The sequence below is a fragment of the Phascolarctos cinereus genome, unplaced genomic scaffold (assembly GCF_003287225.1).
Source record: "Phascolarctos cinereus isolate Bilbo 61053 unplaced genomic scaffold, phaCin_HiC Scaffold_1;HRSCAF=81, whole genome shotgun sequence".
Taxonomy (NCBI): domain Eukaryota; kingdom Metazoa; phylum Chordata; class Mammalia; order Diprotodontia; family Phascolarctidae; genus Phascolarctos; species Phascolarctos cinereus.
The window spans coordinates 272,148,865-272,168,875 of record NW_027555514.1 but is presented as its reverse complement, the minus strand read 5'-3'; the positions used below and the strand labels follow the sequence as shown (position 1 = coordinate 272,168,875).

Genomic DNA, 20,011 nt, shown 5'->3' with positions numbered 1-20,011 from the left:
CCACAGATCACTGGGCTAAAAAGAGTTGTTTGGGGGTGAAAGGAGAACCAAACAGTCTGGCCCATTTCTCAGCCCTAATCTCAGCAGCAACACATCCTGACACAACATAGAATACCAGAGCTGGAAGGCACATTGGAACATGGAATGTTAGTGTTGGGAGAAACCTTGAGATATCATAGGATAGATCACAGGGCTAGAACGTGAAGGGACTTCAGAGGGCATCTAGTTCAAACCTTTCATTTTATAAATGAGGAAAATGAGGTCCACAAAAACACCCCTGACCCTGCCTTTGAGCTAACTTCTAAGCTCATTATTTTAGCAGATGGCATCACATTTGTTCTAACAGAACCATAGAGCCAGAGATTTAGAATTGATTAGGGCCTCAGAAGCCATTGAGTCTAACCCCTTCCCCCAACTTTTTTTTTTTTAACAGAGAAGGTAAAGTTAAGTGACCTAGGATTATAGGCTTATACACACAGAGTTGGAACAGACCTCAAAGGCCAGAAAGCGTACCCCCTTTGCTCTACAGAGAAAAGAACTGAGATCTGGGGAGGTGAGATTACTTTCTCAAGGTCACTCAGCTAGGAGTGTAAGTGACGTACACGATGAGCCAAATGAGGTTTGGACTCCACTGGGGATCCAAGGTGTCACTGACATCATTGGCCAAGTGCATGCTGGGATATACCAGCCAGCTCTCACGAGGGACCACAGTTCTAGGACCTGGAATGCAAGTGAGAAGGATCAGACAAGTTTCCAGTGTAATGGATGCCTCCCTAGTTACACGGGCTTGGCATTCCTGCTGCTTGGAGGCAGGTGGAGAGGGCTTTTTTTTTTTTAAAGTTGTTATTAAGAAACACTGTCGATTACCTTCAATAAGTGCTATTTGATGACCCGCTCTCTCCCACACAGCTCAGCCATCTGTTCTGACCAAGCCATTCCATGTTTGCAGCTGGACCTACCTTGTATGAGGTCTGTGCTGTGGCAGCTCTAGCAGCGGATCTGCCAGACTCTGTAGAAAAGTCTGGAGAGATAGACTTCTCCCCCCTCCCCAACCCCTCCCCGACCTTCTCCAGCCCAGTCAGCTCATTTAGGAGCTGCATGAGCAATGCCAGCGGCAGCCGGCTTCCCGCTTCCACAATGTCATCCCTGACCTAGCAACTCACAACTCTGCTACAACAGAGGGCTCCCAGGGGGCTGCCTGGATATAGCTTCTCCATGGTACTTTGTTTTCCTGGCACCCAGAAACACACAGCCTCCGACAGGAAAAACCTTGCTGCCCTGTCTCTAGAGCCGTGAGCCTGGCCCAGGACTAGAGGCAAGAAATGTGAGCCTGCCTCTGGGCCTCCCGTTCCGTCAAGTACCAGACATCTTGTGTGACCTGAGTCCTGAATCTCCCAAATGAATTTACTGGCAGTGAACTTTAACTCAGAGAAATGAGGTTTTGGTTAGCAATAGGCAGGGGCTAGAGGCCTTCAGGCTCCTGGCACAGTATAGGCAGAGAAAGACATTGATCAATTAACAAGCAATTATTAAGTGCCTACTATATAGCAGGCATGGTGCTAGGATCTAGAAGTAGAAAAGGCAAAAATGAAATCATCCCTGCCCATGAGGTATTTAAGATTGTGTGTGTGTGTGTGTGTGTGTGTGTGTGTGTGTGTGTGTGTGTGTTTGAGGGGGGAACAAATGTAAATATATAAGAAAAGGGAGCAAGCCTGAAATATCGACATAGGAAACTCCCATGTAAGGAAATTACCTCTACTGATGCAGGCAGGTGACTTCTCTGTATCTCACAATTTGAGTAAGCTACTTGGGGTCATGGAAAAATTGGATGGATTGCCCAAAGTTACACAGTTGGTGTATGACAGAGGTAAGGCTTGAACCCAGGTCTTCTAGACTCAGAGGCTGTACATAATGCCATATTGCCATAATACCCCATTAAGTGTGTTGGCATACAAATGGGTCTGAAATGGAGATTGAAGGGTTAAGTGACTGTCACTCAAAGTCACACAGCTAGTGTCCAAATTAAGAGTTGAACTCAGGTCCTTCTGACTGTCAGCCCAGACATGCACCACCTAGCTATGGAGCATGGTTTTGTCAGTTATGTGATACTAAGCAACTTACCTCCTCTCAATTAGTTTCTTTGTCTGTTAAAATGAATCAGTTGGATTAGATGATCTTTAAGGTTCACTCTGGTTCTAGATCTCTGAACCCATGAATCACAGCTTTTGTTACCTATGTGGCCTTAGACAAGTCACTTAATCTTTCAATGCAATTCAGTAAATGTTTATTAAGGACCTACTGTGACAGGCATTGTGCTAAATATTAAGGATACAAAAAGAGGTAAAAGACTGTCCCTGACCTCAAGGAGCTTACAATCTAACGGGGGAGACAATAATCAAACAGATATATACAAAGCAAGCTACGTACAGGACAAATTTGTTGTTCGGTCATTTTTTCAGTCGTGTCCAACTCCTCATGACCCTATTTTGAGGTTTTCTTGGCAAAGACACTGGAGTGGTTTGCCATTTCCTTCTTCAACTCCTTTTACAGATGAGGAAACTGAGGCAAAGAGGGTGAGGTGACTTGCACAGGATCACACAGCTAGTGAGTGTCTGAGGTCAGATTTGAATTCAGGAAGATGAGTCTTCCTGACTCTGGGCCCAGCACCCTATCCATTTTGCCACCTAACAGCCCATACAGGATTAATAGGAAATAAACAGAGATGGCACTAGAATTAAGAGGGGTTGGAGAAGGCTTCTTGTAGGAGGTGACATTTTAGTGGAACTTTCAGGTTCTTCATTGATGAGGAACTTCAAGGCCCCTCCTAGCTTTAGACCCAGGATTCTGTGATAAGAATTGGTAACATCAAAACACTAAGATTCATAGCTCTGGAGCTGGAAGGGACCTGAGAAACCAGGAAATCCAACGACCTCATTTTACAGATGAGGAAACTGAGATCCAGGAAAGTGATATGACTGACTTGTCTAAGGTCACGTAAAAGAGTTAGAGATAAGATTTGAACACCAAATTCAATACTCATTCCATGACCCCAGATTATTAATTTTGCTGTTCAGTCATTTCAGCCACGTCCAACTCTTTGTGACCCATTTGGGGTTTTCCTGGCAGAAATATTGGAGTAGTTTGCTATTTCCTTCTCCAGCTTATTTTATAGATAAGGAAACTGAGGCAAACAGGGTTAAGTGATGTGCCCTGGGTCATACAGCTAGTAAGTGTCTGAGATCCAATTCTAACTCAGGAAATTGAGTCTTCCTGATTCAATGCCCGGTATTCTATCTACTGCAACATCTAACTGTCCAATAATTACTAAGAGAGGTCCTCAGTCTACAGAACTATCCAACTTTTCACTCCAGTCAAGGCCATAAATAGCTGACCTATTTGTTATTTGAGTTTTCTAGGTTTTTTTTCCAGATAAAAGTCTGATTTTATGCTGGTATGATTATTACACATTTGCTTTGCTACAGAAGACTAATTGTGCAAAGTAACACTAGCTTATATTTGTGTATTTTACTCACAACAAGCTAGTGATGGGAACGATGCTAGGATTATTCTATTCATTTTACAGATGGAGCAGCTGAGGCCCAGAGATGAGAGATGATCAGTCACAACCAGGGAGCTTTGAAATAGTGAAGCTGGGGCTTTGAACCAGACACTCTGACTCTCAACTAATATTCTTTCCTTTACTCTCTCCTGCCTCCTCATTCACGAACCTCAGAACAAAGTGGCAACTTAAGTCAACCCCCTTTGACTTATTAGGCCTAATTTCATTTTGTAGAAGGGAGTCAGAGGCAGATTTAGAATGAGCAGCCCACTTATTCTGAAGTGTGACTGCACTAATCAGAAGCTTCTGAATAGGAAGGGCCTTTCTGGGTTATCTGGTACAGCCAGTGAGCTGAGGTCACACGGGTGGAGATTCTGTTCAACATTTCCACTGAATGGTCAAGAAATCAAACCCGAAGAGAGACAGAATGTTTGGTAGAGATGGAAGTACTCTTAGACAGATCATCTGGACAAAACTCCTCACTTTTACAGATGCTATATAAATGTCAGCTACAATTATTGCACTTCGTGAGTGTGTAGTGAGATATCATTGTGGACTGGAGCCGTCAGGAAAGATTTTATAGAGGCGGCAGGATTTAGGCCAGACCTTGAAGAATGAGTGGGCTTGAGAAGAAGGGGCTGGGTAATAAGCCCAACTCTGGTCGACATGGGAACAGTGAGGGAAGCATGCTGCTCTGAAAGCAGCTGGGGAGGAATTTGCTTCTATTCAATTTGACTCGATAATCGTTTGTCAAGTACTTATTACACGCAGGCCAGTTTTATCTCTGGTACACATTGGCTGTGTGCCCCTGAACAAGTCATCTAACTTCTGACTGGGGGAAGTAAGACCATAAATTTCAGAAAAACTGAATAGGTAAAGGAGTTTTCCTAATTTGGAAGTCCCCTCCACCAATGAAATAATGGGTCCACTCATAGAATCATAATTTTGGCCCTAGAAGGAACCTGAGAGAGTCATCTAGTTCAATCCCCTATTTTTACATAGAAGGAAATTGAGGCCCAGAATAAGGTCAAATGACCTGGCCAGGGTCACACAACTGGAGAAAGTCTGAAGTAGGATTTGAAGTCACCAGGTCTTCCTGGTCCAGCACTTCATTCTCTATAGTTTGAAGAGTACGTGAGGTCAAACGAAAAAGGGGACAAGTACTTAGAGAAATGGAAAGGATCATTTCCAACTGGAATGATCTTTCCAAATCTCATGGTGTCTTCCTATTCTTGAATGCTATTCCTGAAATATTTGGTTCTGACCATTTGCTTTTCCTCTTTTGCATGATCAGCTCTACTGGTTTACTGTGGAGTTTGGTCTCTGTAAACAGAATGGGACCATCAAGGCTTATGGAGCTGGCCTTCTTTCATCCTATGGGGAGCTGATGGTAAGTGTGTTCTCTACCTTGTCAAAGAGTCCTTCTTCATCATTCCTGAGCCCTCAGTTTCTCCCATCATTCATCTCCAATAAATGTGCCATTCATCCATTCATTATTTATTTAATAGACATCATTCATTCAACAGTTGTCATAAATCATTCATTAATTCATTTAATAGTTATGATTCTTTCATTCATTCATCAGTGACTAGAAAGAGTTGCTCTTCCCTTGCCCAGTTTCTTTTCAGCTCTTCCTGGCCTAGAGAATGCCCAAGTCCTCCGAGCTGCTTAAGTTTGTACACTAGAGGGCAGTGTGGAGCCTGCTAAAAACTGCCATTTTGGAAACTAGGTAGGGGTAGTGGTGAGAAGTGTGCTAAAGTGGACCTTCATTTTTATATGTCAGGGAAGATAAAGCTCCAAGCAGCTGCCCTCATTACTGTTAACAAATGTCATTGAATAGCAAATGATTTTGTCCAAAAATCTCTGAATTCAAAAGTTCTGGAAAGCCACAGACCACTTCTAATCTGGAATGTCTGTGTTTATTCTCTTGCTGGTGAAGGACTGGATTTCCCTGGGCCCCTTATCTTATTTCTCAAGGTCTTGGCACTGTGTACAAGAGAATGGAGAGGGTCAGAAAATGCAAGGGGATGTTTGCAATCCTTCCCATTGGAATTACTGTACTGGGAATGAAGCTGACCACTTAGCCAAGCCCAATCACAGAGGAGGTCCCAGAGAGCCCAAGAGAGGATGTTTTTCTTTTTAAAAACATTAATTTTTATTGTTAGCTTTTCTTTCTACATCACCTACATTTCGAAGTGCATTCCTCTCCTTCCTCTTCTAGAGAACCATCCCTTACAGGAGGCATAAGTAGATAGAGTGCTGAGCTTAGAGTTGGGAAGAGGTGAGTTTGAAGCTTGCCTGAGATACCTAGCAGCTGGCTGAACAGCTCTCAGCCTGTTTCCTCTTCTGCAAAATGAAGATAACAGTAGTATCTACCACCCAAGGCTGTCATGAGGATCAACTCTACATATTTAAAGTGCTTTGCAAACCTTTGTTGTCGTTTTTATTCAGTCATTTTCAGTCATGCCTGACTCTTTGTGACCCGATTTGAGGTTTTCTTGGCAAAGACACTGAGTGGTTTGCCATGTTCTTTTCCAGTTTATTTTGCAGATGAAACTGAGGCAAACAGGGTTAAGTGACTTGCCAAGGGTCACACGGCTAGTAAGTGTCTGAGACCAGATTTGAACTCAGGAAGATGAGTCTTCCTAACTCCAGGCACAGCACTCTATCCAAAGCACCATCTGGCTGCCTTTGTTTTCAAACCTTAAACGTGATAAATGCCATCTATTATTGCTGTCATTGCTATGATTATTATAGGGATTAGACCTAAGATTTCATTGGTAGGGGGAACTTATTCTACTAATGTAAGTTGGAAGATTTTCTGCAACTTATAGTTATAGAAAGTTACCTAGAATAGTTAGAGGTTAAGTGATTTGTCCAGAGTCATACAGCCAAGTATGTGTCAGGGGCAGGACTTGAACCCAAGTCTTCCTGGCTTTAAGGCCAGCTCTGCATCCACTATAGCAGAGGTGTCAAACATGCTGCAGTTGCTGGACTAAAATTTAATGAGGAAATATTTAACAAAATAGATACAATAAAACACAGGCAATATTAATATGTGGTTTTCCAAGTCAATTTAAGACACTCCGGGATCCTTATGGATGATTTAGGAGCCCCATTTCTATTTTAATTTGACAGCATTGCACCAAATGGTATTGCCTTGAATCCCTTGTAACAAAGAATAAAAAAGAGACAGGGAAAGCATTTCAATAAAACTAAACCACGCACCCTTCTAAAGGGGGTGTGCTTTCCCTTCGTCTCGTCCAAATCTTTCATTTGGAAAATGATGAAATCAAGACTCAGGGAGGTTAATAGTGAGAGATACTCCTACACATCTTGACACCCACTGGTGTTGCACAATGTAACCCATCCATGTTTTCCTACCCTATGTGATTCTTATTTAGGTCCTTCCATAAACCCTCAAAAGAAGACTACCCCAACTACTGAAGGCCTACGTCCAGATGTTCTAATATTCCATGGGTACTGGTGCAGTTGAGAATGAGATATGTAGCCTCCTATGGAAGGCTCCTTCAAAGCTGTTTGCTTTTGCCCTTGTATCCCTAGGACCTAACCCACTGTGGCTGCACAGGGTAGGCATATAGCAAATGTTTGCTTAATTGAGTTCAGTGGAATGGAGCAAGAGATTAAACTTCTTTTTTAAATCATATATCTCTGTGCTGATGTATTTCCTGCTGCCTCCTGCCCACAAGTCATTGGTGGGGATATGCTGCACACTTATACCCCCTGGCATCTTTCCATTGCATTGGTTCACCTCTAATTTTGATTTTCCAGATTTTGCGATATCCCATGATTTGCAGCCATGTGATATTACCAGGAGAATATGGCTTTTAAATCTGTGTGTGAATGTCAGGGATCAGTGTGAGACCTTTCAAAGTTCTGTTAAATTTCCAAAAGGCCATCTAGCCTACTGTCCCTCTCCTATCCAAAACTTTAGAAATAATGCTTATCATTCAGGGACTGGGAAAAGTAATAATGAGAAGGATCAGGGCAGGACCCATGATTTTATTGGTATAAGGAATTCCCAATGAAGAATTTTCATACCACAGCTTAAATTCACACTAAGGTGTAAATGATTGCTATAAAAGCTTTCCAGAGGGCAGATTTTTATAGGTGATGAGGGCACTAGCTGCCTAAAACTGAGGGTCGACATACTGGCCAGAATGGATTGCTAAATTTTCATTGTGAGCATTTATACCTCGGGAATAGACCACAGCTACAAATCAGGGGTTGATTTATTGTTTTGTTGATGGTCTAGGCTTAAGAAAGAGATAGAGAAAGTGTTAGTAATTCAGGTTAAAGTGAACTATTAAAATGTGTCATGCATACATTTTCTCCCCTGAGAGGCAGCGGTTAAAACATTTACCAGCCCTCCATTGACAAGAGGTGAGGTCTGGAGCTCCTGGCTGACTCCATCACAGTTTGACTGAGGGCTCATTCTAATTCCTTATAAAAACTTCAGTTAACTGAAAGGAGTTTTATATCTTGAATAAAAGTAGCTCAGGATCACAACCCTGTGAACTGATGGGGTATAAGAGAATCAGGGCCAAGAGTATGAGTTGGAATCAAAGAGCCTTTCTTAAAACAGCCATGTCTGTTGTAATGTGAGGGAGGACGCAAAAATGTTAGTACACCCTTTGTCTAGATGAGGGGACTGAAGCTGAGATGAAATGACTTGAAAGAGACAACAGCTACTGTCTGGCGCGTAGTAGGTGTACAATGAATGGTAATGGATTGATCGATGATACGTTTCACCGATTAACTCCTTATAACCCAATTAAAGCCAAAAGTTACTGGATCATGGCTCTAGATCAGAAGGGGATCTGAGAGACTATCTACTCCAATTCCCTCACTTCACAGATGAGGAAACTGAGGCCCACAGAGCTTAGATGACTTGCCCAAGATGAGAATAGGAGTCAGCCAAATCTTATACTTCTCAGTACTCCAAATAGCATCTACCACTATGTAAATCACAGGATTACCAAATCTTAGAGTGGAGGGGACCCCCAAAGCGTGCATAGGTCATAATCTCCAGCAATGGAGAGTATCCATATAAATGAGATCATAGAACCATTATACAGTTAACGTATGTGCAAAATCCAGGACAGCACTTATTACTGGAGAAGATGTAAAAATAATGTATATGAGGTTGCTGTTCAAATGGAATTGAAGTGGGCTTGGCGTCAGAAAGATCTAAATGTGAATCCTGCGTCAGATACTAGCTATGGCATCCTAGGCAAATCTCTTAAGCTCTTAAACCTCTCTGTTCACCTCTAAAATGGGAGGTTGAGCTAGACGGACTCTGAGGTCGCTTCCAGTTCTAATTCTACGATTCAATGATCCTACATACTTAATGTAGAATTCCCTTCCAAAGTTCTATGCTGATCTCTCATCTTGGTGAAGAGGCTATCTTCAATGAGTATCAGCTCAGACCAGCTCCACCAAGCTGGAAATACTTCAGCTACAGTCATGGTAACAGACTATCTATGCTTCCTTGCAGGCCAAGAGAGTGAAGTATGAAAAAAAAAAGTCCATCCCCATTAGTCTGGATATTTGGTGATAAAGAATTCTTTGGCCACTCGTGAAACAAAGACAAATACAAAATGTCCCTCCTCCTGTGTTTCCTCAGTGATAATAGCAAATCAGTGGAAAGCGGGAGTAGAGGACGCTAAGATATGCAGTTTCTGAACTGCCCATAATCATTATCTGCACCACTGATACTCTAAACGTGAAGTTGTGCAGAGACTAACAAGTGGGAAATTCACTGGAGAAAAATGAATTTTATCATCCTTGAAATCCTTGCTAGGAATGAAACTGGAGGATCCAACAAAGATACATCTAAACGGAAGGATGATTTGATGGTTCTCTGGGGGAGGCAAATACACGACTCAGCAGCATTGGCTTTAATGTGCCTCCAAATACAACAAGAAGCATCATTTCGGTGGCGGCCGAATCGACTCATGTTGCAGAGCTCATGACAAGCATTTGCGAAAGCAAACGAACAAAAAAATAAAAACCAAACCAAACAAACAAACTACCGTGAAGATAACCTGCAGCCAAGGCACCCAAATCTATTACAGAGAACAGGGTGGTAGGAAGAAGTCTAAAAATTAAATCTGCATCTTCTTCAATTCATGGTGCTTCAAGTCGTGAAGATGGCAGCATACAACAGAGATTTCAACTGTAGAGCAAATAGAAAAGACCAGTAATTCTTCTGGTATAGTAACACATGATAAAATGCATCTTCCGTAGTGTCACTTCCACTGATAAAGCCACATTCATTTATGATGTTGAAACTTTTGGTGGTGTTAAGGACTAAATATTGGAAAACATAGTTTAAGAAGGAAAAACAAGAGGGGACAAAGGCTTGTAGCTTATTCAGAAGCCTCATATCTACATATCAGGAATATTTCCTTCAAGAAGAGTCAGAGGGTACTGGGTCATCATAGTCACCAAATAACTTCACAAGAAAGAGAGTTGATTGTTTTTAGGAGATATGAAATGACTAGTCATTGATGGTCAAATCAGCCATCTGTATATAGCGAGCTGCACACAACTACTTATTGAAGAAAAATAAATACCAAGTTAAAAGAAAGAATAAAACTAACAAGTTACAATCTGCAGTTGGGTCAACCTTAACCTGACTGTTTAAATAAGCTGGTGATTCTGAAATATAGGAAATGGATAAAAGAATGGACGCTAACATTATCACCATGAATCAATTGCTACGACCGAATATGGCAGCCAAAAGCCACATCAATTTAGAATATGAAATTGTTTGCAAAATCTTATGGAGAAAGGAGGTAGAAAATTGTGACTAGCACTGTCTCTGAGCTCTAAGCCAGAATGAAAATGACAGATCCCATTCCTCAGCTGATGGGAACTCTAGCTGAAGCCCTATTGGTAGCAGCAGCAAGAAAAGCTCAAGAAAGAGGTGGGGAGCTCCATAGATATAATGATACTCAGTCGGGGAGCAGGCCCCCAAAAGACCAATGCCAAGGGTCCCTCAAGAGCAGCATGATGACAGTATTAGGAGATATTAACAGCCTTGCATTGTCAGAGACATGTGGTTACTCCATGTACATCTCCTCCATGTGATTCATATGCATCTTCACTCCTCTCACAGATGGCATGTGACTCTATGGGAGAGAGTTCCCCAACTTTATGGAGGAAATATTCTATTGCTACTTTTCTTACTACACTATGCTGTTGAATGGCCTTCCTTTGAACTACTAGTGTCCTCTATTAAAAAGAAACACGCTAGTGGGGGTTCATGAATTATTATTTTGAGTGGATGAAGTCCCACAAAGTGCCTTTAATATGGGATAGTTTTCTGAGGACCCACATACTGAAAAATAATGATAGATATGTCTCCACATCCCATCCTTTTCCTGACATAAGCCCACTCCCCCCAATATCTTTCTTTTTCTCTGCACCGGCTCCTATCCTTCTCTTCTTTTTTCTTTCCCATCTCCTGTTCTTCCTAAGCTTTTATATCTGTAGCTTGTTCTCCCCGTTCTATGTCTGTTTTTCTCTGTCTCTCTGCCTCTCTCTGTGTCTCTGTCTCCTTTTATTACACACACACACACACACACACACACACACTTTCACAGAGTAATGTAAGCCACATGCAAGTGCAAATAGGATAAAAAAAATGTCTGGGAAAGATTCATCACCACACTGGGAGAATCTATGCCATGTAACTAAACCTCTAGAAAATGTTTCTGAAGTAATACATCCTTGTCAGATTCCAGTCCATCTAAACCAAGAGGCTAAGCTTTTTTTTTTCTTTTCATGTTTCAACTGCATGTGCAAAATCCCAGGGAGATTCTCTGTTTCCCCCTTTATTTTACTTTATTTTAGCCATTGCTGTCAAATCCTCTTTATCATGTCCTTTTAATACTCAGCCTGGCCTCATGTCTCCATAGAGTAAAAGCTAATGACCTGTAGTTCAGTCTTGGCAGGCTATAGCCATAGCCATGCTCTATTTGGAGCAGAGTAGAGCCTTGGAACCTATAGTTGGGTGAGTCACCCAAGGCTGCCTCCAGAGCTTCATGGGTCTTTAAATACCATTGCTGTGGTCATTGCTTTCTACAGATTATTAATACACTAGGGTCTTGAGACAAACATCCCCCATTGAGCAGATCTCAGTATGAAGTATCTGGGGAGTTGGGCCATATCCAATGGGGGCTGACCAGTGGAAGGACCAAATGGACCTCATTCTAAACAGTTTTACCAATAGAATGTTCTACTGCCTGGATCCAAAAGATATTAATGGGGAGCTACAGAAGGCTTCATTCAGGAGTCCAAGGCACTCTGAATGTCCTTCATGCGTTAAAAGAAAGAGAAAAGAAGAAGGAAGAAGAGGAGGAGGAGAAAGAAGAAGAGGAAGAGGAAGAGGAGAAAGAGGAGGAAGAGGAGGAGGAGGGGAAGAAGAAGAGGAAGAGGGGGATATATTTAGCATTTTGATATATTTGATTCTGAAGGGTCCTGATATCAAATTCCTCAGGAAAGCAAGGGATTTAGACTAAAAGTTCATCACAAGAAAAAATTATTTTCAAATTTATATTGGATTTGAATATTGCTTCTTCCACTTTCTACTTATGTGACCTTGGACAAGTCACCCTTTCTGGGACTCAGCTCCCTTACTCATATAATGAGAGGGTTAGGCCAGAAGAGCTAGAAGTGTCCTTCTAGCTCTCTCTGCTCCCAAGAAGGGAAGGGAAGGGAATAAGCATTATATAGTGCCTCCTGTGTGCCAGGCACTGTACTAAGCACTTTTTATAAATATTATCACATTTGATGCTTGCCACAACCCTGGGAGGTAGCTGCTGTTATCTTCATTTTATAGATTAGGAAACTGAGGCAGACAAAGATTAACAGACTTGCTCAGTAAGAGAGTTACTACACACAGGTAGTAAATGCCTGAGGCTAGATCTGAACTCAGGTCCTCCTGATTCCAGGCCAGCATTGTGCCATCTAGTATCCTTCCCTTTCTCCTTCCAGGTAGAGTATCTGGAGTTAGAAGACCTGGGTTTAACTCCCTCCTTGACATTTAAAATCCTTTGTGACTTTGGATAAGTTATTGAACCTTCCTAAAACTTACTTTCCTCATGTATAAAATGAGAGAATTGAACTGGATGGCCTCTGAGGTCTTCTCCCCTCTCTACTGATCCCCTGAAAAATACTGATAATAATATAATGGCTGATCCTCACTTATGTAGTCCTCAGAAATCTAATACCCTAAACCATTCTGAGGGCAGCCAGGTGGTGCAATAGATAGAGTGCCAGGCGGGCAGTCAGGAAGACCTGAGTTCAAATGCAGCTTCAGAACTTAGTATCTGTGTGACCTTGGGTAAGTCACTTAACCCTACTTGCCTCAGTTTCCTCATTTTCAAAATGAACTGGAGAAGGAAATGGCAAACCACTCCAGTATCTCTGTCAAGAAAACACCAAATAAGATCATGAAGAGTCAGACAGGACTGGAATGACTGAACAGGAACAAATTAATTCTGAACAACTATCTACTCAGAAGAAACCGAAGGGATGAAAACAGAAGAGGTTGGTGGGAGGAGACAGAAAAGCAGAAAAACAGAAGAAGTGAAGACAAGTTGTGATTGGTCAAGTTTGTGTCCAGAGGGAAGCATCCTTCTTATTGGCTGGAGACGCCCATAGTAGAAAGGCAATGAAAAGCCTTTTTTCAGCCAAGGGGAAGCCACAGATAAGGAATATGACAAGAAACAAGAAGAAAAAGAGATACGGAAAAGAAAAGACAGAAAAGACCAGAAGGAGAGACAGAACAGTGGAAATCAGAGATGAGGACAAGGGAGGAAGAAAAGGAAACTCAAACCGTCATGGCACAACAGTGTGCTTTCAGTATGGGGCAAACAAAGGCCTTTCAAGTTTGAAAGCAAGGTCCTGGGTTCAAATCATGCCTCTGTTCTTTAATCACTTTCTGATCTCAGACAAATCACCTCTCTGGGCACAAGTTTTGTTATTTGTAAGTAAACCAATGGGCTTGGAATAGATGACCTGGGATCATAAGATCATGTATGTAGAGATGGAAAGGATATTAGGCCATCCAAATCCATCCTTTTACATACCAGAAAACCACTTGAAAGTAAAAAGACTTGTCCAAGATCACACAAGTAGGAAGTGGTAAATACAGGATTCGAACTTAGGTCCTTTGACTTCAAGGCTGACATTCTTTCCACTGGACGACATGCCTCCTTTAATAGTCCCTTGTAGCTTATTTCAGGACTCTTGGTTGTACCATAGAGGCAAGAAACATGAGAAATGGAGATTAGAAAAGCATTCTGGGGTCTTTTAAGGCAAGGACAAGCTACGCCCTATACATTTCATGGACATGCTGAAAAAGATCACCACTATTTTTTGAGGTCACTTACAGGGGTACAAGGGTGATCACCACTGGCATTTTAGGAACATGCAGGCAATAACTCCTGCTAATAGCTTGAACGAGGGCATCAGCCCATCTTTCATTCTGAGGTTGCCTAGTAGTAGCATATAAAAGAGAGAGAGAGAACTCTGGGGTCAGGGGCAATGTTACTGAAACCTTCTAGAAGGGTGTGAATGGACTTCTTGAAAGGGGGAGGACACATCATGGCAAGTCAGGGCACCTCTGAGGAGCCTAGTAGCAAGGGAAGCCTTTCATGCCTATCTCTGTTTTTGCTCCCTCAAACTATGTGTGTCCCTGTGACAATTGTGTATTGAGCTTCAGGACAAGCTGATTGACATTTCAGACCCAGAATAGATTAAGTGGCTGGAACCTCATAGCTCTGGGCTAGAAAGTCAGAAACAGCTATGTCTACAACCACACTGATTTGACCTCAGATACTTACTACCTATGTGACCTTGGGTAACTCACTTCACCTCTGTTTGCCTCAGTTTCCTCAAGTGTAAAATTAGGATAATAATAGCACCCACCTCCCAAGGTTGTTCTGAGGATCAGATGAAATATTGGTAAGGTCCTTTGGAAACTTTAAAGTGCTATGTAAATACTAGATGCTATTATTATATTTTGAATTAGATAAAAACGACTGAGCACTGTGGTGCTAAATATACAATTTGGTCACCTCAACTACATTCTCTAATTCAATTCAAACAAGCATTTGCTGTGTCTACAGTGTGTCATACTCTGTACTTAGTATACTGGGGTTACAAAGATAATAATAACAATAATAATACTAATAGTCTCTACCCTCAGGAAGCTTCTATTCTATTTAACATTATCAGAATTTCCTGAGCATCCAAAGATAAGCAGTGTCCATCTCTCTGACCCAAAGTTAATGGAAAAGGCAGAAAAAAACCTTTTCTGTTCAAATGCAGTCAATGGAGCCATGTCTATTTTTTTGAAGGCTGGCTTTGACCTTTCATCGTTTATTATACATATAGTCATTCACTGTGGAAAATGACCAGCAAACCAGGAGACTACCAAGAAATTCCGTGGCTTTTTCCTCTCTTGAGAATTCATTTCTGAGCATAATCGCCCCACTGAACAGTTTTACGATACTCTTGCACATAACACATTTCAGAAAATTTTTCTTGAGACACAGTTAAAATAAAAAGAGTTTTGCCGATTAAAGGATTAAGTTCTGCTTACCTGGATACCTCCCATTTCCCCCTTAGCAAACATTTATTGAGCACAGGGTAGAGAATGGAAGCACCTTGAGGGCAATGCTTGTTTCACATTGCTTTTCTATCTCCAGTCCTATCTTAGTGACTGAACACAGTAATGAATGCTTATTGAATGAATAGCTCGATTATGGCCCAGGATTTTTCCATGAAAAAATGACATAGGACCAAAACAGAAGCTAATGCCAATCTGATGCAGTTTAGGAGTGCAGGGACCCCAAAACTATTGAGGTACAGGGTGGAGTTGTCTGGGAAGAATTTGAAGACTCAAGCAGTCTTCCAGCCAAGTGGCAAAAGTTTATCATAACACTAATAAAGCAGGCGGAGCTCCTTTGGGAACAAGCAACTCAATGGGGGCGATGCAGTGAATAGTGTGCCAAGTATGCTAATTAGGTGCTGTGGGCAGAAAGGAAACTACAGTTTCTGTACCTTGAGCCATTTCCATCTCCAACTCATTTTACAGATGAGGAAACTGAGGCAAACAGGGTTAAGTGACTTGCCCAGAGTTATGCAGCTAGTAAGTGTCTGAGAGGTGGGATAGCATACAAAAGAAGGCAAGAAAAGAGGGAGGAGGGATGGGACATCAGGGGGTACTCAGTACAGGGGAAGAATGGGTGGGGGGCATCTTATTCTGTGGAGTTGAATGTAGTCAGGACAGCAAATGCAAGGTAGAATGATCTGAGAGTCCAGTTTCTCCCCTCTATAAAGGAAGGCACTTGAAGGAGTTTGGCACTCCATCCTTCACCCTCAACTCGGAGGGGAGAGGATACTGAGGGAGTTTGAGTTAATCAAGGATTGAATTAGCAGTATGGTGGTGAGTTTAGACATTATGACCTTAACCAGGGAGGGAGATTTTTGTGGAACAGAAACAGAGCAGATGCACTGTGGAAGCACTATGCTAAGTGGGGGAATATAAAGACCAAAACGACCTGGTTCCTGCCCTCAAAAAGCTTACATTTTAACAGGGGCTCCCAAATGTACATTTTTAGGCATATGTAGCATATATACAGAATGAATCCAGAAAGTTGGGGAAGGAGGTGCACTAGCTGCTGGGGGGACCACAAGAAGGCTCAGGCAGAAGGGGACCCTTGAGCTGAGTCATAAAAGAAACCAGGAATTCCAAGAGGCTGATGTCAGAGGGAGAGCATACCAGGCATCAGATTGTCCTTGGTGGTTGGGTGGAATTGATGAAATATTAACTCAGAGAAGCAAGGACAGAACATGTTTCTTCTTGTCTACAAGGCACCAGACTTGCCTTCAAAAGGATGACTCTGGCCCTTTCTAGGTTTGTGAAACTATGCCAGTCTATTCAGGATGGAGAAGGAAATGGCAAACCATTCCAGGATCTTGGCCAGAAAACCCAAAACAGGGTCACGGAGAGTCAGACAATACTAAAAGTGACTGAACAACAACCAGTCTCATATCTCAGAATTCATTTGTTTACCTGGAAAATGGGCACAGTAGTGTCCACGCTACCTTGTCAAAAGGGCTGTTAGAAGGAACGAACAAGGTGTTTTATTTGAGTAACATACTTTGTAAATCTTAAAACATGATGTTATTATTATCATTATTATTATTTACTATATTATACTAGGTGCCTCTGCAGAACAGTATTCCCTAACTGGGAGGGAAAACCTGTGATCTTGCTATAAAAAAATACTAATATCATGAATATTAGGTTGTAAATTCAGAGCTAGAAGGAGCTATAAGAGGCCACTGAGTTCAACCCTCTAATTTTAGAGGTGGGGAAACTGAGGCATGGAAAGATGAAGTGACTTGCTAGTAAGTGTCTGAAACAGGATTTGAACCCAGATCTTCCTGATCCCAAGTTGAGCACTTTACTCTACTCTAATAGTTCACATTTGATAGCACTTTTAACTTTTCAAAGAACTTTCCCAATGAATTATTTAATCAGACCCAGATAATGACCTCATGTGGTAGACAAGACAAGTGTTACCCTGGGGCCAATGAATGTTTTAAACAATATTTTGAATAAATATATTTCAATAGAATTGGTTTTCTTTGTACTCCCATGGGTTTTATTTTATACATTTTAAAACACAACTCTGAGAAAGGACCCAGTGGCTTCACCAGACTGACTGCCAAAGGGGGCTAGGAAAAAAAAAAGGTTAGGAATTGAGGACAGAGACTATTTTCTGGCTTAGCACAGTGTCTGGCACAAAGTAAGTACACAGGAAATACTTTTTGAATGATTGAATGATTGAGGAAGCTGAGTCTTTGAAGTGCCTGGTACAAGGTCCTCCGTGTACTGAGCCTTAATCACTAAATAGGTATTGCCTCAGTCAAACTGAGACCTGAGAAAGACCTTAGCTTAAGAAGGCTAAGATGTCCCACTGCATCCTGGGCCATCCATCTCCAGTCATCCTGATCTGTATCCGGCTATTGGACCCAGATGGCTCTGGAGAAGAAAGTGAGGCTGGTGACTTAGCACAGCTCTCCCTCGCTTAAATCCAATTCATTTGCAAGTCACGGCATCACCTTCATGATCTCATGGTTCTCTTCGAGAATGAAGGACAAAGGACACCAACAAGGTCCCTCAACAAGCAAGTGAATCCAGGGACATTGAAAAGATGATTAGATTAGGAGTCAAAGGTCCTGATTTCAGGTCCTGATTCTGTCTCTCACTTCCCCAAACGCAAATCACTTATACTTTTTTGCTTCCAAGTTCCTCCTTAGAATGAAGGGATTGGACGAAATAACCTCTAAAGTCGTAGATGTAAAAGTCTCCTAACCCAAGGCTTTTCCTAAGACTAGACAAGACCTACGTGCTCTGAAATGCACATTCATCGATTCTCTCTGCTCCTCATTTTTGATTTTCAGCATGCTTTATCAAGCAAGCCAGAGCACAAGCCATTTGAAGCTGAAGTCGCTGCCATCCAGCCCTATCAAGACCAGGCCTTCCAGCCCATTTATTTTGTGTCAGAAAGTCTAGAAGATGCCAAGGACAAGCTCCGGTGAGTAGTGACCTTTGGGTAGGCCATAAGTGGGTTTGTGGGACATACCAGGGAGGTAGGGTCAGAGGAGAAGAGTGTAGACAGTCACTGTACTGAGCCATTTCCCCCCAAAGGGTAGTAACCCAACTGAGTGAGAAGGCAGGATGTTCTGTGCACAGCCATCATTAGGCCCAGGTGCACTGTGTTTCGTGATGATCATAGCTGACATTTATATAGAAATTTACATAATGCCTCATAGCCTTATAAGTAGATGCTATAGATATTATTATTATAAATATTGTTATCATCATCATCTCCATTTTACAGTTGAGAAAACTTAAAGCTCAGGTTAAATGATATGTCCAAGGTTACACAGCTAAGAAGTATCAGAAACAGGGTTTAAACACAAAGTTTTCCTGACTTCAATTCCACTATTCTTTGCCTTGAGGGCTACATGGAGCAGTGGAGACAGAGCTGGACCTAGAGTCAGGAAGATGTGAGTTCAAATTCAGCCTCAGATACTTCCTAACTGTATGACCCTGGGCAAGTCACTTAACTTCTGTCTTGCCTCAGTTTCCTCAGCTATGCAATATACATAATAATAGTACCTAGTTCTCGGGGTTTTGGTGAGGATCAAATGGGATAATATTTGTATAAGCACCTAGCACTGTGCCTGGCACACAATTTATACATAATAAAAAGCTTGGTTCCTTCTTTCTGATATCATAAGCAAATGGACCCATGATTGTCTATGTATTTAGCCTCTGTTTGTCCACAGGTGGCTGACTTTGTGCTTCCTTTTTTTTTTTTCTGGCAGGAAATACGTTCAGAAGATCCAGAGACCCTTCTCGGTCCACTATGATCCTTTCACTTGCTGTGTAAATATTCTAGACTCAGTCCAGAAAATCAAGACGGTGCTCCACCAAGTGAAAGCAGACCTGGAACGTCTTAGCCATGCCCTGGAGAAAGTGGCTTAAGCTCCCACTAGATCCCGGCCCATTCCAGCTCAGTCTGGGTCATTCATAGGGGTTCCCTCTGGGATTTTCCCAAGGGCCAAGTTTAGGTGGTTAGAAGGTAGTTAGAAAAGCCCCAAAGTATATTTGCATAACTCCACATTGAGGCTGTTTTCAAGGCCAAGGGTGTGTTGTGCTTAATTGTTTTCATTCTTTAAGTTTCCTGCCAGTGGTGTTAAAGTCAAGTAGAAACTGGGTCCTGGAGTCAGGAAGATTCGAATTCAAATCCAGCCATACATACTTACAAGCTGTGGGACTTCAGGCAAGGCACATAACCTTTATCTGCCTCAGTTTATTCAGTTATAAAATGGGATAATACTATCACCTACTATTATCTCACCTGTTGTGAGAATCAAATGAGCTAACATTTCTAAAATGCTTAGCACAGTGCCTGGCACATAGTAGGTACCATTTCCTTCCTTCTTTTCTTCACTTTCCTTTCACTTCTTCTTTCCTTTCATCCTTCCTTTCTCCCTCCCTCCCTCCTTCCTTCCTTCTTTCATTCCTTCCTTCTTTCCCTCCCCCTTCCTTCCTCCCTTCCTCCCTCCCTCCTTCCTTCCCTCCTTCCTTCCATCCATCCCTCCCTCCCTCCTTCCTTCTATCCCCCCTTCCTTCCTTTCTTCCCTCCTTCCTTCTATCTCTCCTTCCTTCTTTCCTTCCTTTCTTCCTTCCTTCCTCCCTCCCTCCCTCCTCCTTCTTCCTTCCTTCCTTCCTTCCTTCCTTCCTTCTCCTTCCTTCCTTCCATCCATCCCTCCCTCCCTCCTTCCTTCTTTCCTTCCTTCCTTCCTTCCTTCCTTCCTCCCTCCCTCCCTCTC

At 42.2% G+C, this 20,011-nt stretch overlaps 1 protein-coding gene across 1 annotated transcript in view; it reads left to right on the top strand.

The window, feature by feature from the left end:
• LOC110205577 (tyrosine 3-monooxygenase-like) overlaps window positions 1-19,160 on the top strand; it is a 53,653-nt gene extending 34,493 nt beyond the window's left edge. The window contains exons 10-12 of the mRNA XM_020982273.2: window positions 4,854-4,949; window positions 18,071-18,204; window positions 19,001-19,160. Of these exons, the coding sequence (XP_020837932.2) occupies window positions 4,854-4,949; window positions 18,071-18,204; window positions 19,001-19,160 (390 nt within the window). The remainder of the gene's footprint in view (window positions 1-4,853; window positions 4,950-18,070; window positions 18,205-19,000) is intronic.
• Window positions 19,161-20,011: the final 851 nt, after the last annotated feature.